This window comes from Diorhabda carinulata, chromosome X (assembly GCF_026250575.1).
Source record: "Diorhabda carinulata isolate Delta chromosome X, icDioCari1.1, whole genome shotgun sequence".
NCBI lineage: Eukaryota > Metazoa > Arthropoda > Insecta > Coleoptera > Chrysomelidae > Diorhabda > Diorhabda carinulata.
This window is the reverse complement of record NC_079472.1, coordinates 19,182,213-19,208,729: the sequence shown is the minus strand read 5'-3', so window position 1 is coordinate 19,208,729 and position 26,517 is coordinate 19,182,213. Positions and strand designations below refer to the sequence as shown.

The 26,517-nt window shown below is 33.6% G+C and overlaps 1 protein-coding gene across 5 annotated transcripts in view; it reads left to right on the top strand.

The window, feature by feature from the left end:
* LOC130901309 (protein tiptop-like) overlaps positions 1-25,319 on the top strand; it is a 355,321-nt gene extending 330,002 nt beyond the window's left edge. For 4 of the 5 annotated variants that reach the window (XM_057812561.1, XM_057812559.1, XM_057812557.1 and 1 more), the window contains 2 exons: positions 21,465-21,654; positions 21,852-25,319. In XM_057812561.1, coding sequence (XP_057668544.1) covers positions 21,533-21,654; positions 21,852-25,131 — 3,402 coding nt within the window. In that variant the 5' untranslated portion in view covers positions 21,465-21,532 and the 3' untranslated portion in view covers positions 25,132-25,319. Of the gene's footprint in view, positions 1-18,175; positions 18,225-21,464; positions 21,655-21,851 lie in introns of those variants that run through there. The other variant, XM_057812560.1, reaches the window with a different exon arrangement.
* The last annotated feature ends 1,198 nt before the right edge of the window (positions 25,320-26,517 follow it).

The following is a 26,517-nucleotide window of genomic DNA, read 5'->3' as shown; positions in this document are numbered from 1 at the left end:
AATCAAAAGTATATCACCTTCACAACAAACTGTTCATGTTTGTACAGCAGCTTTTGGTAAAAGGAATTAATGGGTTATCATGATCTGCCTGGAAATGGAATTCCACTACACTTTGATAGAAGATGTTCATTCACCTTCTTTGTCATGCGATCTTAATCCTTTTGACTACACAGTTTGGTTGTATCGTAAAAAAAGTCTAAGCTACAGAAATGAACTTACTTCACTTTAATGATCTCACAGCTAATATCCGAATTTCTAGAAGCTTCTTCTTCGTCTAGAAGATTCCTAAGAAAAAAGGATAGACTTGTATCTGATTGAATTATATTTTATGTCCTTAGCTTGAATTTTAATTTTCTTTTTTTGACAAACTCCAATTATTTGTCAGTTTCTTACCTATCCTAGATTCGGAGCCACCTGTATATATCTCTCTTGGAAAGATCATAGGTTAATCTATTTTTTCAGTTCCAAATATCTTCAATTTTTCTTAATGCAATTAATAAATTCCTAAACTTGTATCCAACGCAAAAATTGAAATCTCATCAAAATTTTCATTGTCGATATTCTAAAACGCCATACCCGCTGATGTTATCGAAAAATTGTTCATGTTTAAGGGCAGTTACACACATAGTTGTTGGTTAGCAACGTTAGCACCGATTCTATAAATTTGCAAAGATCGGATCTGAAGCGACCGTATTTTTTTACTCTCTTATGGAGTATCACACTCATTAAGAACCATCAGATAGTGAGTTCGATGTTGGGTTACTTGTTTTTGTTTCGAAATCTCGAGATAACTTACATTCTTCGATTATTTGAAAATAAATTCTGACTAAATGGATTTTTTCATATAGTCAAATTCCTTTAGCGTCAAAAAGTATCACTCGAAAACCTTATAGAAGAAATCAACGATATTGAAAATAATACAAAATATATAGTTATACAGGGTGTTACGGGACTTCATGCAAAAATTTGGAAATGAGTAGCTGACTGTGACATGAATTTTGATTACGTATGTACACGTAGTGTGTTTGATAGATTAAATAATTCTACACATTTTCAGCGAATGTATTATCAACCTCGTTGTTTATCTGGAATTCAACGAACGTAGGCCAGTCTTGCTGGATAATCCTCTACTTCCATGGCATTCACTTTCTGGATGTCATTGGGGATGCTCCTGGAGAATCCTATGAATAGTTTTCTTTGATACGTTAAATTGTAGTGACATTTTATGAACGCTAGTAGTGGGATCAGCATCAACTGCATCTGATGCATTTTGCATACGCTAGTAGTGGGATCAGCATCAACTGCATCTGATGCATTTTGCGTACGCTAGTAGTGGGATCACATACTTAAAAATAAGTTGTGATTTCGCAACTTCAAAGGCCTATATCGGTCGTATGAGAAAATTTATTTTATGTCACAGCATTACGAATATTTTCACGTCATCTACTCTTTAAAAATGGCAAAAAAAAATAATAGTAGGACGAAAACCCGAAATGGAATAGATTATAATAGAAATGGAAGAAAAAATAATTTACAGACGATCTAAGGTCGGGCAGTGGAAGTGAGTTTTTTAAAGATAAAAAACGGTTTATCTCGGTTTCGTGCAAAACTATTTCCCGGAACACCCTGTATTTCTAAATAATCTTTTATTGACTCTAAACTTTTAACTTATGAGACATTTACTTGTTTCACGATATGTTTTCTAGAATGTTCTTTTCTTATTGTGAATTACGAATTGATGAAGACGTTTACAATTTCTTTTTTCAGAAATATGGCTCTCAATTCTTGCAAAAATATCGGTTCAGATTTAGATTGAGCTAAAATTCATAAATATTAGTTATGCGAGAAAAACAAGTTTACAAAACCAATTTTTTCGTTACATTGTGTCAATTTACTTACTTATTTAATTTTGAAATACTTAAATTTTGGTTCACTGGGTATTATAAGTCATCTACAAAGTATTGCAACCTGTTTTTTTGATAATTTAATTATTCTAAACGTTAAAAATGAACAATTTTTTCAAGGTATAATTCATCAGGACGCTAATGTCTATGTATAAATATCTCTCTTGTCGTTTTCATCTTGACAAGTGAAGCCCCTTTCAATCATGAGATATCTCTTTGTGTCGGGTCCATTGCAATTATTCCCTCTAGATAATTAAAAACAATTTAATCAATCATCGAGTTTGTTTCACGATCACTTCGTATCAATCATCTTCGTACTTGACTAACCCAAGAGGACTTTTACCTCTTGTCTGATTATTTAGGCCAGTATTTTGAACGTATAAATAATATTTTACATATAAAATGTCTCAAATGAATAGAAGATTAAAAAAAAACACAAGTTTCCATAGATAGTTCTAATCTTCAATTTTCTTCGAGATTTGGAAATTGGTAGTAATGTAGCTGCAGGATCCAGCAAAATTTTGAAAGTGGTCTATGGAACAAAAAAGTTTGGGAACCAGTGGACTAATCATTTTAAGACATGTAACGTGACATTTAGCACCGAATATGATGTGCGACATCTAAAGATGTCCCAAAATATCCTAATACATATCTTATTACATAAAATCTCTTCATAATATGTCGATATAATTGAAAAAATATCTTTAATAGGACTTAAAACATTCCACACTGTATATAAACATTACGAAATTACTCAACAAGCTTCAAAACTCATAAAATGCCTCGAAAAGTTCCATGTTTCCTCATAAGTATCTCAAACAATCACAAAAGCTTTCAAAGTATGTTAAAAAAATATAGTATTTGAAAAATATTGCGACCTCAACGCTTCTCCCCGACTCCAAAATCTCTTCCAACGTGTAGCAAGACCTGAAAATTTTAGAATACTTAGAAAATCTTTTAAAATGTCTAAAACTACTCAGTACAATTGAAAATATTTTAAAATATATATAAAATATCTAAGAGTGTCTCAGAGTACCTAATAAATAGCGCACCGGGAAAGGTACCTCAGTACTTGGAATACCACATAAAAGTACTTGATAATTTTTCCAACGGTATTAAAAACAATATGGAATGTCTCAAAATCCATCAGAGAGAAGCTAAATTTTTTAAAGTAACTTATAAAAAGTGCGAAAGACTGGAAAACTTCAAAACCTCTGAAGGGGTATCTGAAAGAAATCAACTATTGCAAAATGTTTCCTAGGGTCTACAAAAAGCTTACAACCTCTAAAAATGACGTCAAAAGCTTTAGAGTATCGTTATAGTATATAGTCACATAGTATTTCAAACAGATTTCAATATGGAAAACTATTAGTATTAGTATTAAATAAGAAAAAGCCCAAATAAACTAAAAATAGGTGAAAATTAGTCATTCGCAGTTTATGAATTTATAAAACTTTCTACTACTGGCCTATGACAAATAACTGGTTGTTGAGTTCTGGGTTGTTTTAGTTTGATGGTTTAATATGTGGATGGATTGATGGCAGGTAACTTGGTCGCGTACAATAATTTGTTATCCGTCCATTATTGTTGATTCGATGTTTTTCTTATGTGATATCGCTATAACACATTTTAAATAAACGTCAATTTGTGATAACAGTCAATTATGTTTTTCTAAAAGTGAATAAAGAACCTCGTTTAAATACAATTCCAATTCTAGTACATTTTTTGGTATGAGCATCATCTCATCATCATCTTCTACGTAATGTTATTCACTCATCAAGACTTGTGGATTATGGCTATAGAATCGTATTTTGATCCAATTATTGAGATAGATATTTCTTCTTCTTATTTCTATCTTGTTTTACACTGAGGGTCCAAATCTCATTTATGATATTAGTATCTAATATTTCCATATTTTTCTGGGGTTTTCCTTTGTTTATGCTTTGTTTTCTCCTCATTATTCATCATGGTTATTGTTAGTATTTTCTTAAAATTTCCTCAAATCAATCGTACAATGATATGAATGAATTTATAATTAGGAATTATTTCAAAATTTCAGCTTCAAGGTGGCATTGGGCCTAAGCGAAATGACTTTGGACTAGAGTAAGAACTTAAATCGGCTTATTTTTGATATAATGTTTGTCACACATGTATTAAGTTTGTACGCTGACACATAGATAGCGCTACTAGTATTAAATATGATTTTCAATCAACCCTAACTTTGACAGCTACTATTTTTGAGTTATAGCTTTTTGATCGAAGCGGTTTTTTTATGTGGAAAAATTAATAAAAAAGAATTTCGTGTTTCGAACGCCTGACTGACTGACAAAAATATCAAAAAAGTCCACAAAACAATTTGGGACAACCATGAAACTGATTCCCAGATCTGTTCTACCTCAAGAAGATGCCTGCTGGACAATGGACATGACATAATTTGATGTTGAGACTTCGATCTAAAGAATAACTGACTTTCCTGAGATCTTGGATCAACTGAAAAATATCAAACAGGCATGTCGTAAAGTGAATCTTGTAATATCTAATTTGTTTGAAAATCTATGCACTAAAACTGAAGATTTGGAAACAAGTGTTGTAGTACACTCAAGAGAGGAAATTTCTAACCACCCGGATAAAGTTGGATCTGGTATTTGAAAGATTTAAAAGAGCTCAGAGCATTTTTTATTTCAGACAAATACGTTTGTTCTGTTTGGAGCTCTGTTTACTCCTCATCTGTCACAACTAACGCTATTGAATCGCAATAATATTGTTTTTGGTATACCCCGTTTAAAGTAAACACTTTTGAAGAGATATCTCCATTGTTGTCAAGAGTGTATGTTAAGCAGATTTTATTTTATGTGATGTTTTATGTCCATGTTTTATCTGCACAAAAATGCTTTTCGTGCAATTGCACGCGAAGTCAGTATTTCGAGTTTTTACCACAGTCCGCGTAATTTAATTTCGCGGCCGTTGCTATGAGTAACGGCCGCGAAACCAAACGTCACTTTCAAATTTGAATATCACTCCCACATTTGACATTTTCAAAATACTACAAAGACAAGGATTATTTTTTATTGAATACCAACAAATACATAAGTACTTATATTATTTAGAATAAATAGAAACATTAATTGTACAGTTTGTATTATTACTAATATTTACTCCAGAAGTTGAAGCAACTACATTTAGTGTGTCTGAATAATGGTTATTGCCTACTATATCGCCAGAAATTGAGTTGCTTCTTATTTTCGATAGAGTCTTCTATATAACCTTCCGCTAGTGTCATGGACTTCCATCCACCGCGACGTTTAAGAATTGACATATCAGCCTCAGTATTGGTCCTTCCGCTACTGTCGTGGATTTCCATCAACTGTGACGTTTAAGAATTGACATATCATAACTTCTCCGAAAAAAGTGACCCGTGTATGTTTAAGGATTTGGTAAACTGTCAAAATATTTTGTATATATTGAAACATATTCATTTCCATAGCACACGTTGTTAAGTAAATTGAACTGCTATTAATTTTAAAACAATAATATATTTATTTACATCTATCTGCTTCAATAATTTTAACGATTGCACGAAAAATAGTGTGTATGCCATGGCCGCGAAACTTTTTAACGACCTCAAGATTATCTTGCATCGGCCGCAAGCGGTCTCGGCGATAACTGTTCTTTCAGTACGTTAAAAAAGTATTTTGCGGCTTAAGCATACAAACAATTATTTAGGACTTTTATCTCTGTTTTTCGCGTTTATGAACTTGTTGACTAAACTATATGTTCTGTCCATTGTAATCTTTGTACCTTTATAATCCTCCATCTCTTTTATTCTTATTTTTCGCCTCAACATTGCAAAATATTTCTGTTTCTATATAATGGTCTTATAAATATTTATTCTAATGCCAATACATATAAACTGACTCTTTAATATTCATTCGTTGTATAGAGTTATTAATATATAAAGAAATTCACATATTAATTGACGTTTGACGCTCATTTTGATGGTAGAACGACGTCGATTGGCATGAGTTGACGTGAGTTCGATGTACCCTCTGAATATATTCATCCAAATGACACATCGAAATCGAGGATTAGTGACAAAGTGATGTCCCGAAAACTTGACTGATATAATGGACAGACAGACACGGCCGGCTCTAAATTATCTTTTGATGGATTTATGTATGAAAGGTTGAGTGCAAATAGTGATAGCTTTAAGGTTTGGTGCAGCTGTGGGTGATTAATATTTCTCTTGAAATATACGCGTTTTGTGTTTTTAAACTACGGAATATTCTTGGGTAAAATGTCACGGATTTGATGGATCAGTAACAGTTGGTTAAGTTTTACGATCATTGTTGACGCGAATGGAAATATAGCCATGTATATACAAGGTGACTTACATGTATTCATACTATTTTTACAGGGCGAACGGTGATATTGTTTAATATTTTTTTCTCATAGCCTTATTAACATGGCTGCAGTTAATCTTTAGAATTATAGACCGATACATAGGAAATTGTTAAATTTTACATTTCTACACGGAAATGTAGGTCAACTTTGAAGAATGTTTAGTCTTTGATGCAAATTAAGAGTTAGCATAGGAGTTTAATAGGTATACATCCATCCGCAACGAAATGATTAATTATGGATGCAACTCACTGAGAAAGGAGCTGACAGCATTTTTGAACTTTACGATGTGTTTAGGGATAACATCCAGTGAGTGCAAAACTATCATTACTATTACTATTCATAAGAAAGGAAAGAAGAAAGTCACAAGTAATTACCGAGGTACATGTCTTCTTAGCACCATGACGAAACAATTATATCAACACATGAAGATCAACAAGGCTGCAGATATATACGCATTATTATATTGAGAAATATTATAGAAAAAGCCATAGATTATAATAAGCCTATGCTTTGTTGATCTAATCCAAGCTTTCGTCAGAGTAAAACTCTATCCTCTCTTAGATGACATTCCAATAATAACAGGAAATGACAGGGTGACAGTTCAATGCTTTTATTTAAAGTGTAGGGTTAATCTAAGGGTTAAGAACATAGGACGGTATCGTATTATTGTTTAGTATAGTTAACGGTTTCTATCTAGAAAGATGCGCTAAATTTTTTGCGCAGTTTGGTTACAAACATGAAAAATGTAATTTACCCCACTTCTCAGAAACTATGACAATATGTATGTTTTATAAAGCAGTTTTGTTTTTCAATTTCTTTGTTATATCTAGTCCATTTGGTATTTTCTCTAGATTTTAGATCCATTCAAATTCTATTTCATGCGTACCCTCCATTTAAAGCTTTCTGCTTTACCAGTGTTCCTTATTTTTTTTTTTTTTGTATTTGTTATAGAGCAATTTAATTCTTTCTTTTAATTTTTGTTGAACAATCCGTTTCAAAACTCCTTTTTCGTCATTTTATTATATAGATTATTTTTTGCGTAATTTCCTTTTGTCAGAACCGAAAAAAATCTGTTACACGAAACAAAAACTGAATCGCCACGTCTCTCACAAACCAACTTTTGTATCCGACGAGTTTCAGTATTTTTAGACGAATAATAACCATCAAATAGCTCAATAGTGCATGTTACGTCGTATCAGAGGCAACATTAAAGGACTACGCCGGCATTTGGGACAGTAAATTCCTGAAAACGGGAATTGTAGGGTATGTTTTGTGCCTTAACGTGCTTTGCTGTCGTTGGAAGTTTTATCAGAAACGTTGAATACCCCTCCGGCAGCGTGGACAAAGCCAAATGGGGCAGTAAATTCGTGCTGGCATCGTGTAACAATGTTATAGGAGTCGGGCTAGTCGGACCCGGGGCATCGGGAGTGTCAGTAATGGGTCTGTGGAATTGCCGCGGAGTGTTATACTATAACGTGGAGTTTGTACTATCTAATCTTTTAGGGTGTACTTCGTTTAGTTGAATGATGATATGGGTGATTGGTGTCGTACGTGGACAGATAATCGCGTCCATTTCGCCAACAGACGTTCATTTAAACCGAGAATTTGTATAAAATACATGAAACAAAAAAAAACAAATTGAGAAAAGTTGAAGTTTTTACTTCTTATGAGTTTTTATATGTTTTCTTAGATGAATATTCTAATTTGTGTTTTATTTTAACAAAAAAGGGTTTTGGTTTCATTTTGACCTTCATAAAAACAACTTCTACTTTTAACAATGACGTCAACTCACCAATTTTCGTGATAGAATGAGAATTCTGATGGAAGTTACTTTACTTGATAGGGAGATTGTAGAAAAAGTTCTGGAGGTGGCTCTTATCGATATAAACGTTTCGCAAATTCGTCTTTCTTTTATTAGTTCGGATTCAAATCTGGACTGTAAGCAGGCTATTCAGATCTCGTGATATGAATTGTTGAAGTACTTGCTGACCATCCACTTTCATGAATTATCATTACTATCATTATTTCTTATGTACCAGGTACTATAAAGATATGAGGGTCTTGGCAAGACACTCATCGATTGAATTATTTTTTCACGTTTCTGATAATGTTGATCCTTGAATTACCATTATTCAAAGTTGTGCCGAGATTCGTTTCTTGACTTGATCAATTTTTGAGGTAATAAATACGATTATCTCCATTCTTTGTTTTATTTCTTATTTTTTGTCTGATATAAAAATATTTTGATTTGCTTTCCATTCACTGGATCAAGTTGATAATTGTAAAATCAATCTTCTATGTTATTTTATATCTTGGGACTAGGTTGGGTTTAGTTGGTATGGCCAACATCGACTTATGTTGAGCTCTGAGGCTCCAGAACGTTTTGGGAGCTTTTGCAGAGTTGAATATTCTTGTCTAGGAATGTTTCTGTAATGCCTCAACTGAGGTCGAAGCCTTTTTGGTCAAATTTGAATCGAAACGTATATTCTAAAGGTTGGGAAGCAATTACATATAAAGAATATAAAAAGAGAATTCCGATCAAACGCCAGATCCAATATTTCATAATTCAATGCAACAATAAAAAACCAAAATTAGAAAAGCAGCCGAGTGGGTGCTCTTTCACTTATATAAAATGTGTAAAGGCAAATAATTAGATTAAAAGAAACAGTTTGTACGGATTTTTTGACCCCACATCCACACCCTAATGTCTAACTGTAATCGTCCTACATTTTTTCTTGTACCTACAGATTATACTTGTTTATGCATAATTAGTGGTATGATTTTATTTGCTTGGTCGTTTAATAACCAAGAGGGCAGTAATGACAGTGGTTTCTTGTCATCGATGTAGGTTTTTAGATGGTTTATTTGAAATATTGTTTGTTGCTATTAACAAGACATCGTCTTTAATGTTATCTAACTACTCATAGTCTTTCGATAGGTGACTTTGGGTGTAATCCTCTGTTTTCTGAATATACGGGGGCCATTATTTATCAACCTTCGATAGGCTTTAAATAAAAGACAAGTTCATATAAAACAATAATATTGTTACCAAAAGATTGGTACACTTATGGTTACTTTTCGACATAATCACCGAAGAGATTGAGACATTTGTCATATCTGTGGACAAGCTTTTTAATACCCTCCTCAAAGAAAATTGCCGCTGTTCAATATCAATAGAGTTTAAAACAGGACTTGAAACTTCTGAAAATTCCTTAGACAAAGCAGTTATGGTGAATCTGCGGTTTTCTTCAACCATTCTGTCAATTCGTTGAACCAGGTCATCTGAAACGACAGATTTGCGTCATTGGCCCCCTTCATTATGCACATAATTACGGCCATATTTAAACTTTCGACACCATCAGTCAGGAAGCTTTCCCTATACACACGGCTTATTCTCCGATGGATTTCTGCAGCGCTATGGTCTTCAGCCTGTAGACCACGCAAACACTTCGCAATTCACATTTGGCGGAAGCATCTATAATGGCGGAAATGTTTACGTGGCTGTAGCACAACGCCAACTGACGCCTGAATGTCAACAATGATGTAGTGTGTAGTGCGAGAGCTTCGCAGTCGCCTACAGCGCATGCCCGCTTTCTTCTACCCGCGTAGCGTCTGCACGGTGCGATCGGAGGTTGAAGAAAAAAATGGTCCTCGTATGATTACGGTTTGATCTTTTATCTTCGCTAGGTTAGTTTTATATTAGTATCAATTGTCTGATGCTGGAGTTTTTGCACGATATTTGTTCACAATCATTAACAACCATATTTTTATTGTTTTAATATAAGCAGGAACTAACATAAAATTTTTTGTACATTATTCTCCATCAATTTCAATATAATATCTCCAGTTAATCGCTTGATTGTTCTTGTCATAACGGAGATTCATTCGTATTCATACGAAGACAATTCAATAGCCGCCATCAACTATCCATCAACTAATGCCTTCCCGTAGGGTCACGTACCAGAAGTGTATAGAAACGTTGCAACGATAATTTTTAGATTAAAATGCAATAGAGGAGGTCCGGTAATTGCCGCCGTGGAATCGCAAAGGCGCCACCGATCACTACGTGAAACTTCTTCGTTCTCGTTGGCGGTGTATCATGCATCCGTTGCCAAATCAACAAAAATAACGTGATAGGTTGAGAAATTTGTTACAAATGAGGGCAGTTGTGTAGCGATTGAGCTTAAATATTATTTTCATCGTTAGTATGACGCCCTATTTTGTTTTCTCTGAGTAAAATATAATAAAATCATATTGAATGCCTAATAAAATCAATCTCCATGCTATTATTGAAGAAACTTTAATTGTAATGAAGCTGGATAATTTTCTACTTGGTCTATTTGTTCGTTAATAACCATAATTTATTATTATACCATATTATGGTGGATATTTAATTTTATTTATGTTGAGATTTAGTCCATAATTCTGGCAATCTATAACAAGTCAGTCTATGACCATATGTACCTTTCAAAAGAGCTGGTCATTCATAGAGTATATTTAGGATAGCCTAGCTGTTTAAAAAGTTTACAAGGATACCTCCATTGAATATTTCTTCAGAGTACAAATTAAAGAGTAATGGAGATGGCTTTAGTCTACATCTAATATTTCTGTCTACTTCTAGCCTATAGATTTACAAACATCGTTGTTAAAATTATTAGATGTACCAATGCAAAAGTCGAGCAAAACGACTTGCAAAGATCTTCAGCTAATTTATACCAAGGAATTTTTTTATATTAATATTAAAGTAAAATTCTAATATGCTTTCCAGACTTTACTGCTTGTTCTTGTCCAGGTTGCTTTATCAGGATCATCGAAATAAAGAGAAAATGATTTAGTTTTAAGTTTTTAAAACTATGAAGAAATTCCTTATTCAATAAAAGTATTCGGCAGGATAATACAGCACCTTACAACCTCAGGACGACTTATGATGCCATTATGCCGAAATATGCTATTGACATTTTGGTATTCGAAAACTGGTTATCAAAAATTTTCTGTACTAATCTATTTAATATTATATCAGAAATAGTGATAACAAAGTGCATTGTATATGCTGGTGACTAATGCCACGGTCAGAACTTAATTTCGACCCTGTATGGTACTGAAATTAGGATACATTTTCAGATTGCTACAGCAGAGAATAGTGAGAATGGTGTTGAAGTAATAATGAGGAAAAAAAGACGGAATGGTTACAAGAAGTCAAACAAGATATAGATGAGGTAGGAAGTATTGAATGAATGGAAGTAGATAAGGACCGAAGGAAGTGCAGAAGATTGAAGATAAGGGTCTAGAAGACTTGTAGAACTGAACTGTATAAAACAGCCATTTACAACCTCAATAAACTATTCATGATCCCAAATATCTTATCAAATCTTTGATGTACAAAAATCTGTTACAAAACATTCTTAGTTTTATCTCGTATTCCTAATAATTTCAATAATTACGTGTGGTATATCACATTTCTCATTATTTTACCTTATCATTATTAATAATAATCACAAATTAATTTGTGTAGCCATATGCAAATTATTAATTATATTTTGACAGACGAATAATAATAAAGGGGTACAAAATATGATCACAATGTATAAATACATCTAACACGTGGCAACATTGTCTGCGGTGACTAGCTTTCCTCTCGCAGTTCCAAATGATTGGCATGTGCTGACCCCTGCGCATTTTAATTATCAATTAGCCTTGTCTGACGCGAACTTAAGGCTACTCACGTATACCGGAATCCTAGACAGAGGTCCTGGATCAATTAGTGTTATCCTTTTTAGACGAAAGGGCATATTAGATTTTTAATTTGTATACAAGGGCAGTTAGTTTGTTGTTGTGTGGAAGGAATCGAGATAAACTGTATTTTTTTTTTCTAATTCCCAATTTCCTATTATATTATATATATTATTAAAACGAATAATTATCCTTGATGGAAAATATGACAACTAAATATTGAAATAATTCTTGAAACATTTTACAAATATGATTTCCTGGTAAAAACCATCGAAGCACGTTTCATGTTCACAAGTATGTAAGAATTTGTTTTTGTGTAGTAGAATGCGCTTCTGTATAAGCGTGCTTCGTATTCTTCTTGTTTTCAAAAAGTTCAAAGTGGAGATAGACCGTACAGAGATCGAAGAAGGCTGATTTTATTAATTGGAATTTCGTGCAACATGTTGACAGGTTTGGGTTGCCTACTACGAGCAGATAAGCCTTAGGTCGCCGATATCTTTACTCGGCGTATGAGGAATTTATGGGAGTAGAAGACGAATGCGCTATTTCTGTTGTGAAAGCTAGTTAGTATGTGTCTCATTTCTAAACAAGTATACAATAAATTGTTATAGAAAAATAAGTTTTCTAACAAATACATAATTTTAAACGTTCATTTTAGCGAGTGCACCAATTTAATTTGAGTGAAGGCGATAAAAATTAATTTACTCTTCTTAAATCATAGCTATCGACATCAAAATATTCAGTGACTCAATATTAGTATAAAATGGTGATGATGCCTAAGTAGGTACTACTAATTCCCGAGGAACAGTTAGTATTTAGTAAGGTGTGTATTATGTTCCGGAAAACAGGCATAACTCAGATATTGTTGCTGTTGAGACGAAGTGTTTGAAATTTTGTAGTACATTAGTTTACGAGGGTGGCTGCTTAAGTTTTGAAATAGACAAATAAAAACAAATATTTATAATAGGATACGATTGTTTTCCAAAATATTCTCCATAAAGATCAATATACTTTTGCTTGCGTTTGAATCAATTGTCGAACTATTTTTTCTTTTCCGATTGAGGTACCTCCAAAATATGTGATTGGAAAACATCAACCGCTTCTTCAGGTGTAGCAAAACAAAAGAAAGCATTGAGTGCCAAACAAGAACTGTACCCATCAATTCGATGTTTTGACGGTTCAAAAACGTTTATATTTGAAGTGTGAGAATTCGTTGTCGTGGTTGAAAATAATTTGTCTTCTACGATTGGTTTCCTTGATACATTTAAGCATTTGTGGTAAACAAATGCTGGTATATCATTCAGAATTGCCCGATCTACATGACTCTAATGAAACGGTTTCGACATGTCTAGTTATTTCGAAAAAACAAGCGATTATTTGCTCGAAGTGCTTCGTACCCGAACAAAATTTGTTGGATTTGACTTGAAAGACCCATACAGTCGATTCTTGTCTAGTTTCGGGTTCATATGCATAGGTCCATGATTCATTACTGGTTACGATCTTATAGACGTATTTCGGAGCACCAAAATTGAATTTTTTCAGCATTTCTTTGCACTATTCGACACGAGCAATTGTTAAATTAGGCGCTATCCAAACGCAAACAAATCTTTCTAACAGCCAAATGTCAATGTTATATCACATGGCCATCTTACAAAAAGCATCGATATTTTCTGGTACAACAGTTATTTTGGTATTGTTTATTGAAGTCCGAAAACCAGCTTCATCACCAAAAGTCGAAGCTCAATAAGGTAATCCTGAGCGGTTCTTATATGGACATGATCGGGAAAACTTGATGGAAAATAAATTTATTTTAAATAGGGTTATCCTGATCCGCTCCTAGCGTGGACCTCGTCAGGTTTTCCCTAATAAAGTTAACCTTGTTTTAACCTGGTAAGATCATTATGATGTTTCAAGGGAATAAGGAAAAAATTCTAGTCAGGATAGTTCGTATTTGGTTTTTGCTAAATTTTTAGTATTTTTTTTTTTCTAACCTAGAGTAGGACATGTAAGAAAATATTTCTATCATTACTAAATTAGAAGTAATCTTTGTAATAATTGAAAAATATATATTTAGAGACACCTCAGCATTACCGCCTACATTTATTTTAGGAATTACGTTGTGAAGCTTTTTGTTATAATTATTAATCAGGTAAATTGCTTCGCCTGCTAATCGAATGGACTATAATTCATCATCGTACTTATTACAAGATTACGAAATGTATTATTACAAAGTAACAAAAAACATAGTTTGATTGGAAAACCCGAGAAAGAAAAATTTGATGAATTATCCCTTTCTTTCTTTCTTTCTTAACATTTCTTCATTACCAGTCCCACAACGGAGGATGAGTTTTTGTATTGTAATCTTTCTTAAAACAGTGTGACCATTCTTCTTTGTCTATAGTACAATTATTAGTAATTATTTTTGTTTCTAAAACCTCTATGAGGTGCTTGCCCTGTATAATGCTCCAAATATAAATCTTGTTCAAGTAGAAACTCCTGTATGTATATTTGATGGATTTTTCTTGATCTTGATGAGGCCTCATCTAACACAATTACGCTGTTTGAATGGAGTTCTGGTACCAATTGTTCCTTGAACCAAGATAATATCCTGGTGGCTAAAAAACTATAATTACCAGCGCGGAAATAATTGCGTTGTAGAGACATCCTTTCTATAGTACAGATTTAGCACCTACAAACTATCTCTTATTTCCCAATTAAAATAATGATGTGGAAACATACGCCCAAATTACTGGTTAAATAAGATTGTACTGCATTTCATGAATATCTAAATAAACTTGAAAATGATGTCAAAATGTTGTGCCTCTTTTCTTTATCATCTGTTTCTTTCCTTAATCGACTTTTGACCTTTTTTTGATCACCCCTGGTATATATAATTTATCGAAATTTCACAATAATCGCGTACTGCTGAATCTTAAATGTGAAGATCGAAGTTTTTGAGAAAAAAGGCGGTACAGTGTACATTTAAATCGGCAACGTCGCAGTTCTTCAGTGAAGATCGTCGTCGTCCATCGGGGAGGCGTGCTCACGTATATATCTGCCGTGAATACGCTGTCCAAACACGGTTCAACAATGAACAATAGCAACATAAATCAACGTAATTAGTTTCAGTAAGCCGTTGTATCTACATGTGCTGAGTCGTATAGCCAACTCATTGGTTAGATCCGAATGGATATACTCCGCCTTCTCTTTTCTCTCTACTTGTTCTCTTTGCTGAGAATATTCTAACGCTGTGCTTGCTGGCCGTGCCCGCTGACGAGACTAGATGTTCGGAGTACGTGTAGATACCTATAATGTATGTACACGTTTCTTGACAACAATTACAGGTAGACTTGTTGCGACGGAATTATATTGCCGTCGACAGAGTATATCTACTAATTTGTTATTCAATTACACACAAAACTTTCAAAAACATGATTGATTATACGGCGTTATTCATTGAAGACAATTAATGATATCTCAACTCCGCTCAAATAGTGTCAAAAAACAAACTATCGAGTAATAAGCGTTTGAAATTTATTCTAATTTTCATTTTCATTTTTGGGGTTATAACTCAAAAAACTGACAAAGTTACCGCAATGGAAACTATTTACTTGACATAATATGAGATAAGATTTCCAAGTTTTCCAGCACTAATAATACAATAGGAGAGATTATCTAATTTTTTGAGTTGTGACACTATTTGAGGAGAGGTGCGATTTAGCTTGGTGAATTGCTGGAAACAATATAATATATGAATCTCTTGTTTTAATCATTTTTTCTCTACTAACTTCGTATTTTTCACTAATAGTAATTGTATTAAAAATTGGTGAGCCATGTTCAGATCATATACTTTATTTTTTGGTGATACCAGATGTATTCAATTGAATTTAATTGATCCATTAGATGGTCACATAGTTTCGGACATAATATTACAGACGTACTTTCTATATTAAGGGTTGAAATCTCTGTAAGACGAGTTTTAATAGTGCGCCCTTTTGTTAAGGGGAAGTTTTTGTAGACCTTTTAGTTGTATTTAGAATTATAGTACTGATATATGCTTGACGTGAATGCCTTACAGTAGACGTCTAACTATAACAACTCCTAAATGTCTCGTAAATAACCTCCTTATATACTTAATTTAAACATCAGGATTATTGGATCCATTAAAAACAAAAATATTGATATTACAAACAAAAGAAGAAACCAATACGACTATTTTTCCTTCGACGATATGTCACTACATTCCTCCCCGCGCCCAATTATCTAGTTTGTAGTGCCAAGGTGACCTTAATATGCTAATATTGTCATATATTTTGCGTCGATTGTGTAACGCCAACAGCGATGCTTTAAAAATCAAAAACTGTTTTTGGAACCTTTGGAGATATTCATGCTGAGCACAGTATAATTTTTCCTCTGTTTCCTTATCTATCTTATGTCAACTTCTTGTAATAAATGTGATTTAAAAACTCGTGTTCCTTGTATAACTTTCTAATATTTTCAATTCACGGAATACCACAGTCAGTGAAACAAAACGTTCCACGCTTCATTAGGCGAAATGGTATTCATTATTATTCAAAAGGTGCTTGGTAACCGTACCAAAATATTTTCTACGGATTTATCTAGGACGTGTATATTCCTTTTGTTCCTATTTATATCCTGATTTTATAATCTCCTTCTTTATTTGTAGTATTTTTATCTATCAACTTTTTCAAAATGATACTTCTCGTTTTCCGTCTTTATTTTTTTTTATATTGGCCATTCAGCATAAGGTCAAATTTTTTTGATTCCTTTTCCAATATACCATAAACTTCTTCTAATTATCACCTGGATCTGTCTAGTATAACGACTCCATATGTTAAAATTTGATGCTTCCGGTAATGGATTAAACCTTTGCGTCTTTCTTCATGATTACTTCCAATGTGACTATAAAAAGTAAAGTGGATAAGGGTTTCCCCTACTTCAGAGTTGTGTTTCCTTGAACACTTTCTTACAGCCTTCCTCCAGACAACACTTTGATCTCGGTTCTATCCAGATTCAGTTTCAGCATTCTTATTAGTTTCCTTGATACACCTAAAAATTCTAAAGTACCGTACAACTTTGTCCTCTTTATTGTTTGGTGAGTTTGTTTATAATTTATGAACAGTAGCTGTTGTTCTAGATTTTGGTCTTGATTAATGATCTATACTGTTTTTTAAAGAAAAATTTGGTCTTTCGGTTATGAATTGGTCACAGTTTGTTTCTTATCATTCAGGCCTAAACTTCGTAAGGGAACATTCAGCAGGGGTAGACCCCTTGAGTTCTCGCACCGTTCTAGATTATTCGAAGGGCTCCTACAATAAACACTAGCGTCTACTATCAGTTATATTTATTAATTTTCGAGGGTAACTTTAACCCTTGCTATTGGATGGATATACTCAATTAAATCACAAGAATACTTGGCTGTAGTCTTTAAGACGAAGTGATGTATTTTTTGAAAACCTTTAAGATAACTAATGATGATGGACATGATAATAATTGAGGTATTTATAGAGAAGGAACCATTAAAAAGCAAACTTGTTGAAAATGTTTAAAATGTTGAGGGTACCCAAAAAAAATCAGAAAGCCTAATAAAGAGAGTGATAAAGCAAAAAGAAGGAAATAAAAAAACAACAAAATTTGGGTAGAATGAGTAGCGCATGAAGAAGAAAGAAGAAACATTAGGACTAATTGGTGAAGTAGAAAACTTGTGGGAAGAGTTGAAAAACCAAAACCTGTGACAAAAAAGCACAGTTTCAGAGAGAAGTGTAAAATCAATTTTTTTTGAAAATATCTGAAAAAAATACATATAAATGAAAGGGAAAAGGAATGAAATCTTTTATAAAATTGTTTCAGGTCACTTTTAACGCATTTGCTTATTCTGGTATTTTAACTATTATTTTTTGGATGAAGCTCCTATAAACAGTGATTTAAATTTATGATTACAGCTCATGATATTTACGATTGTTAAGGCACATACTTATCTAAGTAAACTGAATATTGCTTCAGTAATCTCTTAAAAGGACCGTAAAATAAATATCAGTGGAAGGGGAGACAACAAGTAGGTGCTGAAGTTTCCTTAGAAATCAGTAGTTTATTAACTTTAATGAGAAAAAGTCGGTTGTTGTAGATACTTAAGTGCTTTGTTCAATAGTCACGAATTTTTTGAAAAAGGTTAGTATTCTATTTTCAAAATTATTATATATTTTCATTGTAAACACATCAAAATTGTTTCACTTCTAAACATTTTTAAAGAAAGACAGTTGTTAATTCTAATAAATGAACCAGTGGAATCAATTATTAGACTTCACAACATGACAAAAGAATTAATGAAAGAAAAAAGTAGAGAGACATTAAAATATTAAAAATTCCGCTAAAAAGATATCAGTGTTTAGCAGTGAAGATTGAACATGTTACCAAAGATAGAAAGGTGGTATACAAAAACTATATCAAGTTCGTGAAAGACATAAAAAGGTAAAAAGAAAAAAATGAACGAATATAAAATTTATAAATTCAATTTATGTAATCATATACCATAATAATGAACATAAACAGAGAAGAAAACGAACCAAGAAAAGATGATGAAAATTGGGACCGTACATGACATCAGTGAAAAGAAAAGGAAACTTTAAAGAACTAAAGTGAACTCAACTGAAGGAAATATAAAATCTGGGCTGTATACTAATAAGTTAACCATTCTACAAACATATTACCATTGGATTACGTTATGGCCAAGCAAAAGGGACTGGAAAAGAATGTATAAGTACCTCACCAATTAGATCCTGGCATTATATCGTGATCGGATCCTATTAATCACATTTTCATTAAGCTAATCAATTAATGAACGGTCACAATTTCGAAACGACCCAAATTTTGGATACAGATATTTTGAAAATAAATCAAAAATACATCAAACATCATATCGATTCAAAAATCCTACAATTTGGTATTTGAAGGTTAGTTATCAACAAAAATCTCATTTGTATACTTGTGGCGTCATCTTTGTGTCATAATAAGAACTTTGAACCGTTTGAATAATGTAAATCTCTAAGATCAATGACAGAATTTCTATTTGCATATGGTTAATGGTTATTGATATATAAATTTGCATCTCGAGAATATATAGTAGCGTAGTTTTTTCTTTTACGTATTTTTCTGTTGATGTTCTGATTGTTCCTTGGTTAATAAAATTCTGTTTTTGTTAGTATACTAAACGTCTCTTTCGTTCAATAACTTTTACTTTTCAATATCTCTAAAACTAGCAGTATCTATAATGTGTATAAATAATTACTGGGCAGCTGATTTACTATTCTTTAGCTGTAAATTATTTATTTGGTGTATATGATTGTAGTTTAGTCCCAATTAAACTTATGAGACGCTGTGATTTATACTTTTTGGACAAAAGTATCTTTTTGTGAAGTTCGTATAGGTACGAATTGTTTTCATTCTCGCAAATTCAGATAAAAGAGGGAAAACTAACAAACATTTGATTGAAACTTGTGCATTAATCGCAAGTCTTCATAGTATAGAATCTGGGGAAAAATAATCGTACTATTAAAAATATCTCGACATTCCGTGGACTACAAAGTACAGAAAATATGCGTCTATCATACCGTAACCGCTAAAGATAAACCTATTGTATTGGGTAAACTGGATCGACTACTCACGGTTCTACAGAAAACAGCTCAGATCAATGAATCTACAGATTTTATGGAGTGATGAGTTCAAGTTTTAGGATTACGGGTATAAGAGAAAAGTGAATGTGTGTAGATCAAACAAAGAACGGTGATTATCTTTATTTTTCTTCATACAAATGTATATAAAAACAAGAATTGATTAGAAACTGTGGACAATAGCCTACACTTCTTCATTATTTTTAGTTTTAATTCCTCTATTTTTTTATTCATTATCTTGTCGTCGATTAGAGAGAAAATTCTTCTAAAATATAAGTATTTTTTTATTCGTAAATTTTTCAATATGAATGTGATTCCAATATGTGAAGAATAATATAATAAAATTTGTAGAGAATCACAATTCATGAAACGGGAATCTTCGTAACTATTCCAAAAGTATTTTGGAGAAGGGAGGAACGTGTTATTATCACTAACACATCTGCACACGTCAAGAATTACAAGGACTTTTTATGAAATATGATGTAAATCAAAAGATACCACATTAATACCGATTTATTTATTACCAAAAAGACATTAAATCATTCAAGAAATGACATCTGCTGTTTGCCTTGAACTATCACGTTTTTAGTTGGGTTCGTTGTCGAATATACCAGGTGTTGCGCTGTTTTAATTGATGGCTTTTTATACTCTGTTTTAAATATATTTTCCAAGCCATGTACTCGCACATATACAGCAGATAGTATCGAAATTATTTTTTTTTAAATAATTTTTCAATTATTGATAGAGAACGTATTAAAAATATCATCAGTTTCAAGCAACCTCACATACTTACACTTCTATAATGTTTTTTTTTCATTTTTGATGTATCAAAAATATCTTATCTGGAAAACTTATCAAGTCTACTTGAAGAAAAATCAGAATTTTGATTATATTTCATAGAGAATCTCCAATTGATGATCATTATTCTCAAAATACGAGAGGTGATTGGAAAAATCCATGCATTGATATATTAAAAACAAAATAACTGGTTTGAATAACATTTTACTTAATCTCATCCAAAATACCACTATAAAATAACTTATTTCAAACTTGAATCAATGAATAAAAGCACTTTTGGGAAGTTTATTTGCTAAACTTTGTGTTTACGATGGATATGGACATAAAATAAGAGTTTTAACCAAAAACTTACGAATTAAAAGTGAATTGAGGAATGACGCGTTGTCATAATGAAAAAGAAAGCATTTTTCAAGTCTCATCTTTCGTAAATAATTTCATAAATTTGCTAGTACATGTATCACCTGTTTTACTGATTTTATTTGCCCTTCCTACCTTCAATTAAATTATTTGCACTTTCAAATTCCTTATACCACTTGTTGAAAGTCTTCGAAGCTACTACATCATCACCATAGACAAATTTATATATTTATTCATCTTGAAGCAAAACTTACTCAACATCTGTCTTTCGCGACAGATACTGCAATCACAAACTGATTCAAACTAGTTACTGCTTATGTTAACACTTGAGGGTATGAGTGATGAATTTAAGTGATTGCTGCTATAAAAATGTTCACCTGGAATTGTTAAATATTTTCAATAAATTTCCAAATTAATTAATTATAATAGGAAACTCTAATAACGGCTTCTTTCAGTTCTTTGGAAGAAATTTACAGACATTCAAAAATTCATTCAGTTTGTAATGAAATATGAAATATTTTCACAAATACTGCATTATTGTTTATAGTTGCGTACACAAGTTTTAAATGTTTCTATTTTGTTACAGGGGAAGGAGGAGAAGAAGGATCTCCAGAAGAAGGTGAAAAGATAGAAGGAGAAGACGAATTGGAATCTATGACTCCAACTTCGGCAACTTCTCCTGCTCAGAATGAAGATGAAGTTTCGTCGCCGCCTCCAGGAGATATTTTGAGTCCCAATAGTCCTCGATCTCCCAGTGGGAATACAAGTTTGTGCAGGTAATATATATATATTTATCATGATAAATGATAATATTAACAAAAAACTTGTATAAAATGATTAAAAAAAATTGAAAAATAAGTTAATGAATACAGTACTGTACACGTCTAAGCATCGAAAAACAGAGGAAATCGATATTTGCTTGTGGTCCGTCATTTGCTCGAAAATAACTAATGAAATATTTCATTTGTTTCAGAAACTCACCGCCTCGTTCCAACTCCAGAGATTCTACAGACTATCCAGTTCAGCCTCCATCTCCAACTGAAGAATCAGATATGATATCCGAACGAGCTGCGTTACTTCGTGGTATACCATTGGGTACTTCCTTAAGTCCTATCGGAGTAGCTCTACCACCAACGATTCCAGCATCTGCCGGATTCTTACCACCACAATCAGCTGCAATGGCCGCTTATCTGAACGCAGCAGCTGCAGTGGCACAACAATCTCATAGGCTATTGATGACATCGCCGCTTCCACCAAATTTCCCTAGATCTTCAATTTCTCCATTGATATCGTCTTCCTCATCTCCTCCAGGAGGCTTCAATCATTCACCAATCGATCAACCGATGCAATCTCCTACAGGAGAAGCAATTTTGGACTTTAGTAAGAGAAGTCATATTAAAAGTGAGACCGGTGACTGTGATTCTGATACCAATTTCGGAAAACCAAACTCTCCACTTCCAGGCGAAACGGGAGCTCCTCTAGATTTGTCCGTTAGTAGTCGCAAGCGTACATCAGATGAACCTATGACTCAACCGGTGTCAAGGAAACCAAGAACTGCGGAGTTTAAGCCGACCCTTCCACAGTGGCCACCGACTTTAGGTGCTTCCCATATGCCTTACTTCGCAGCAGCAGTAGCAGCTGCCGGTTTATCTCCTAAAAATAATACAGCCGAACTTTGGAACGGTAAAATGAAGCATATAAGTTCGGCTCCAAGCGATGCAACGAAAGCTCTGGAAAAAATGAGCGAATTGAGCAAGCTCGGAGGAGAAGATCTCTTTAGGACAATAGCAAACGCTGCGCCTGTGAATTCAGTCAATAACCGACACAGCGCTTGGCAATCACATTGGTTGAACAAAGGTGCTGAACAAGCCAAAGATGTCCTCAAGTGCGTTTGGTGTAAACAAAGTTTTCCTAGTTTAGCCGCAATGACGACGCACATGAAAGAGGCTAAACATTGCGGCGTTAATGTTCCCGTCCCGTCGATGCAATCAACCAATCTCATTCCCCAACCCCCTATTTCCTCTCCCTCCAATACCAATACTAGTACTTCCTCAACCAATTCAATGAAACCGAATCAATCAGATCTGAATATGTTGATCAAAGAAACAATGCCTCTTCCAAGAAAATTAGTACGAGGACAAGATGTGTGGTTGGGAAAAGGTGCCGAACAAACTAGGCAGATACTTAAATGTATGTGGTGCGGACAAAGCTTTAGATCTTTAGCGGAAATGACAAGCCATATGCAACAAACTCAACACTATACTAATATTATATCCCAAGAACAAATTATTTCCTGGAGGTCGTCGGATGATCCAAAAGGGGGTAGCGGTGGAGGCAGTTCTGGCGGAGGTGGGAATCCTCCACCAGGTGCAACTAGTAGTCACGTGAGTGCCGTTCTCACTTGTAAAGTATGTGATCAAGCTTTTAGCTCTTTAAAAGAGCTTAGTAATCACATGGTGAAGAATTCACATTATAAGGAACATATAATGAGGTCGATAACAGAAAGCGGAGGGAGAAGGAGACAAACGAGAGAAAAACGTAAAAAATCTCTACCGGTTAGAAAATTGTTAGAATTAGAAAGAGCACAGCACGAGTTCAAAAACGGAGATAGTGGTGGAATATTGGATAAACTAAGAGATTCTGCCAGTGCAGGTAGGATTACATGTGAAAAATGTGGCAATAAAATAGAAACCTCTCAATTCGTAGATCACATTCGACAATGTGTCGGTGGTATGACTAACAACCAAAGGAATTTTTTAAAAAACGCTTTAATGTCCAATAATATTCTACCTCCGGAGAGTCCAAACAGAGAAAAACTCAAAACTCCTTCAGATAAATCTCCATCTCCCCAACAAAGATCTCCATCCGTAACCGAAAGCAATGCAAAAGAAGTACCAACAACTGAAAATAATAATGTCTCATCGCCTTCGGTGCTAAACGCTATTGAAAAGTTAATCGAGAAAAGTTTCGATTCGCGGTCGAGGCAAAATCCAAATTTCCCTGGGCACGGTCCTTCCCAAGCACCAATGGGTAGCAGTATACTTAAGCGACTGGGTATCGACGAAAGTGTCGACTACACGAAACCACTAGTCGACGCACAAACGATGAACCTCCTTAGAAATTATCACCAACAACAACAAAATCAAATGTACGCCAGAAGAGAGAGGAGTGGAAGTGAATCGAGTTCAATGTCCGAGAGGGGGAGTAGTAGGGTCGATTCACTCACTCCCGAAAGAAAAATGGAACCTCCTGGAATTCCTATAACTAGTACACCACGATCCACTCCCGATATTAAAAGAGAAAGATCTCCGTTTGTAGACAAACAAAATACATCTAACGAAACAGACAAAGAACAAGTTATTATAAAAAAAGAAATCGAAGATGAGGAAAGAACAGAAAGAGGAGAAAAGTTTCCAGAAATAAAAGTAAAATCAGAACTGAATGAAACCGAGGATGATGATCGCAATAGTTATCATAGTAACGGAGATATTTCTAAAGAAGAAGATGAAAAAAGGAGAACTCCTATCGCAAGTCCTCGTCAACCAGCTGAAGCGGGACAACCTAATAGTCCTTGTAGAAATTCAACGGCTAGTCCTGCGAGTAGCGAAAGATCGGGAACGCCTAGAAGTACGAATGGTGATAGAAAAACACCGGGCGGAAGCTTAGGTGCACTGAGCTCCATGTTCGATAATCTATCAGGCACTGGTTCTACTAACGAATTGAATCAAACAGGAAATAAACGAGGATCTAGTCATCCTCTAGCGGCTTTGCAAAAACTTTGCGATAAGACTGAAACTCCCGCCAACAACAGAAATCATCCTTCAGCAACGGTCGTGAATCCGACGGTTAATACGAACAGTACTACAACTGTAAGTGGTACAACACCAGGTGCAATTTTAGCTTTTAGTTGGGCTTGTAACGATGCTGTTATGACGTCAGATTCGATTATGAAATGCGCATTTTGTGATACGCCTTTTATATCAAAAGGAGCTTACCGACATCACTTATCGAAAATGCACTTCGTCAAAGACGGCGTCATCCCAGATCCCATTGCATTAAAGACTTCTCAACCCTCTAGTTCCTCTAGTACCGGTGTCCCTTTAAAAAGTACCACGGCGCTACCTCCTAGCGTAACCACCGGGTCGACTGTAGCGAAAAGTCCCCCAGCTCCAGGAGGATTCGAGGAAAGTCCACATTCGAAATTTCTCAAATATACGGAGCTGGCTAAACAGTTATCTAGTAAATATGTGTAAATAGTGTTCATTTATGATAAAAACATTCCCCTATTTTGTAAAAGTGAAGGCATAACCGCTCTAAGCGGCATTTTGTGATGTTATCATATCGTAAATTCAAACCAATAGTAATAAAAGTAGAAGTTAGTATTTAAACAATGTAATATTCATTGCGGAATTACAAGAATCTCAAGTGATTATGATTGTTATACGAATTTTAAGTCACAAAAAAATATGTGTATATATAATTGTAAGAATGTATACTTTTCTCTTATTAGGGAAAACCCGTCAGGTCGAATCAAAACTTTAAAATCAAATTATTTAATATATTATATATATATATATATATAAATAGTGATGTTTCTAGTGTCAAAATTGTAATACGTACTAAATGGTTTTTTGGTTTTGATTAGACGGTTTATTACGAGTAATTCCAGTCCCTAATCATTTAGATGTAAAAATATTATAGTAGAAATGACGTATATAGAATAAACAACTTTATTCCATAAAAAAAATATTATAAAAAATCAAATGATGAATTTCGATAGGCAGGAAAGTGGAATATAAAAATTTATCAACAGTAAAAAACGCAAGAGATTTTTTTTATCGAATAAATTTCTTTTTGTAACGAAATAATTTTGCCAATCAGTAATTTTATGAGAAAAACTGACTGATTTTGTCAAATGTCAGTTTTTCGAGTTTAATAGAAATTTATTCTTAAAAAAGAAGCTCGAGTATGTTTTGGTAATTATAGAATATATGAATGAACAAAACTAATATAAATAATTATCTATATTGATACAATTAAATTATTCAAATACCACAATTATTATAAATTGTTTGGTTTAGTGTACTGATTTAAAAATGTTCGTCTCTGGTATTCACATATTTAGAATATTCAATTTGATTTTTCTCACTCGAGGCTCGCAAGGAACTAATAAGATTTTCGAGATGTTCAGGATCAATTTGGAGGTAGGGTTTAATAGGAGATGATGATGAGTGTTGCGTTATCTTTATAAGTTGTTGGTTATCTACTTATTTCTGCTTTGGCTAACTGGGAAACTGTACTAGCACGGTTCGAATGATTGGTAATTTCATTATTTGTAATGTCGAGTTCAATTATAGTCACAGGATATTTGGTCCAAGTAGAAAACGTATTAATACCCAGTAAAATATTTTTGTACCAACCTATAGAATTTTTGTTTTGTTTTGAAAATATTGTATTGTATTCAAATCTTCTTGTTGAAGTTCCACCCTGTTTTTTTTCTTCTTTAGAATGGTTAATTTCACAGTTTGCAGCTTCACCTTCCCTCCAAGCTAAGTCATAAGAAGCTATATAAATGAATCTTTTTTTGTAATACCTCTGTCTGTCTGTCTCTGTCTGTATTCCACAATTTTGTCATTTAT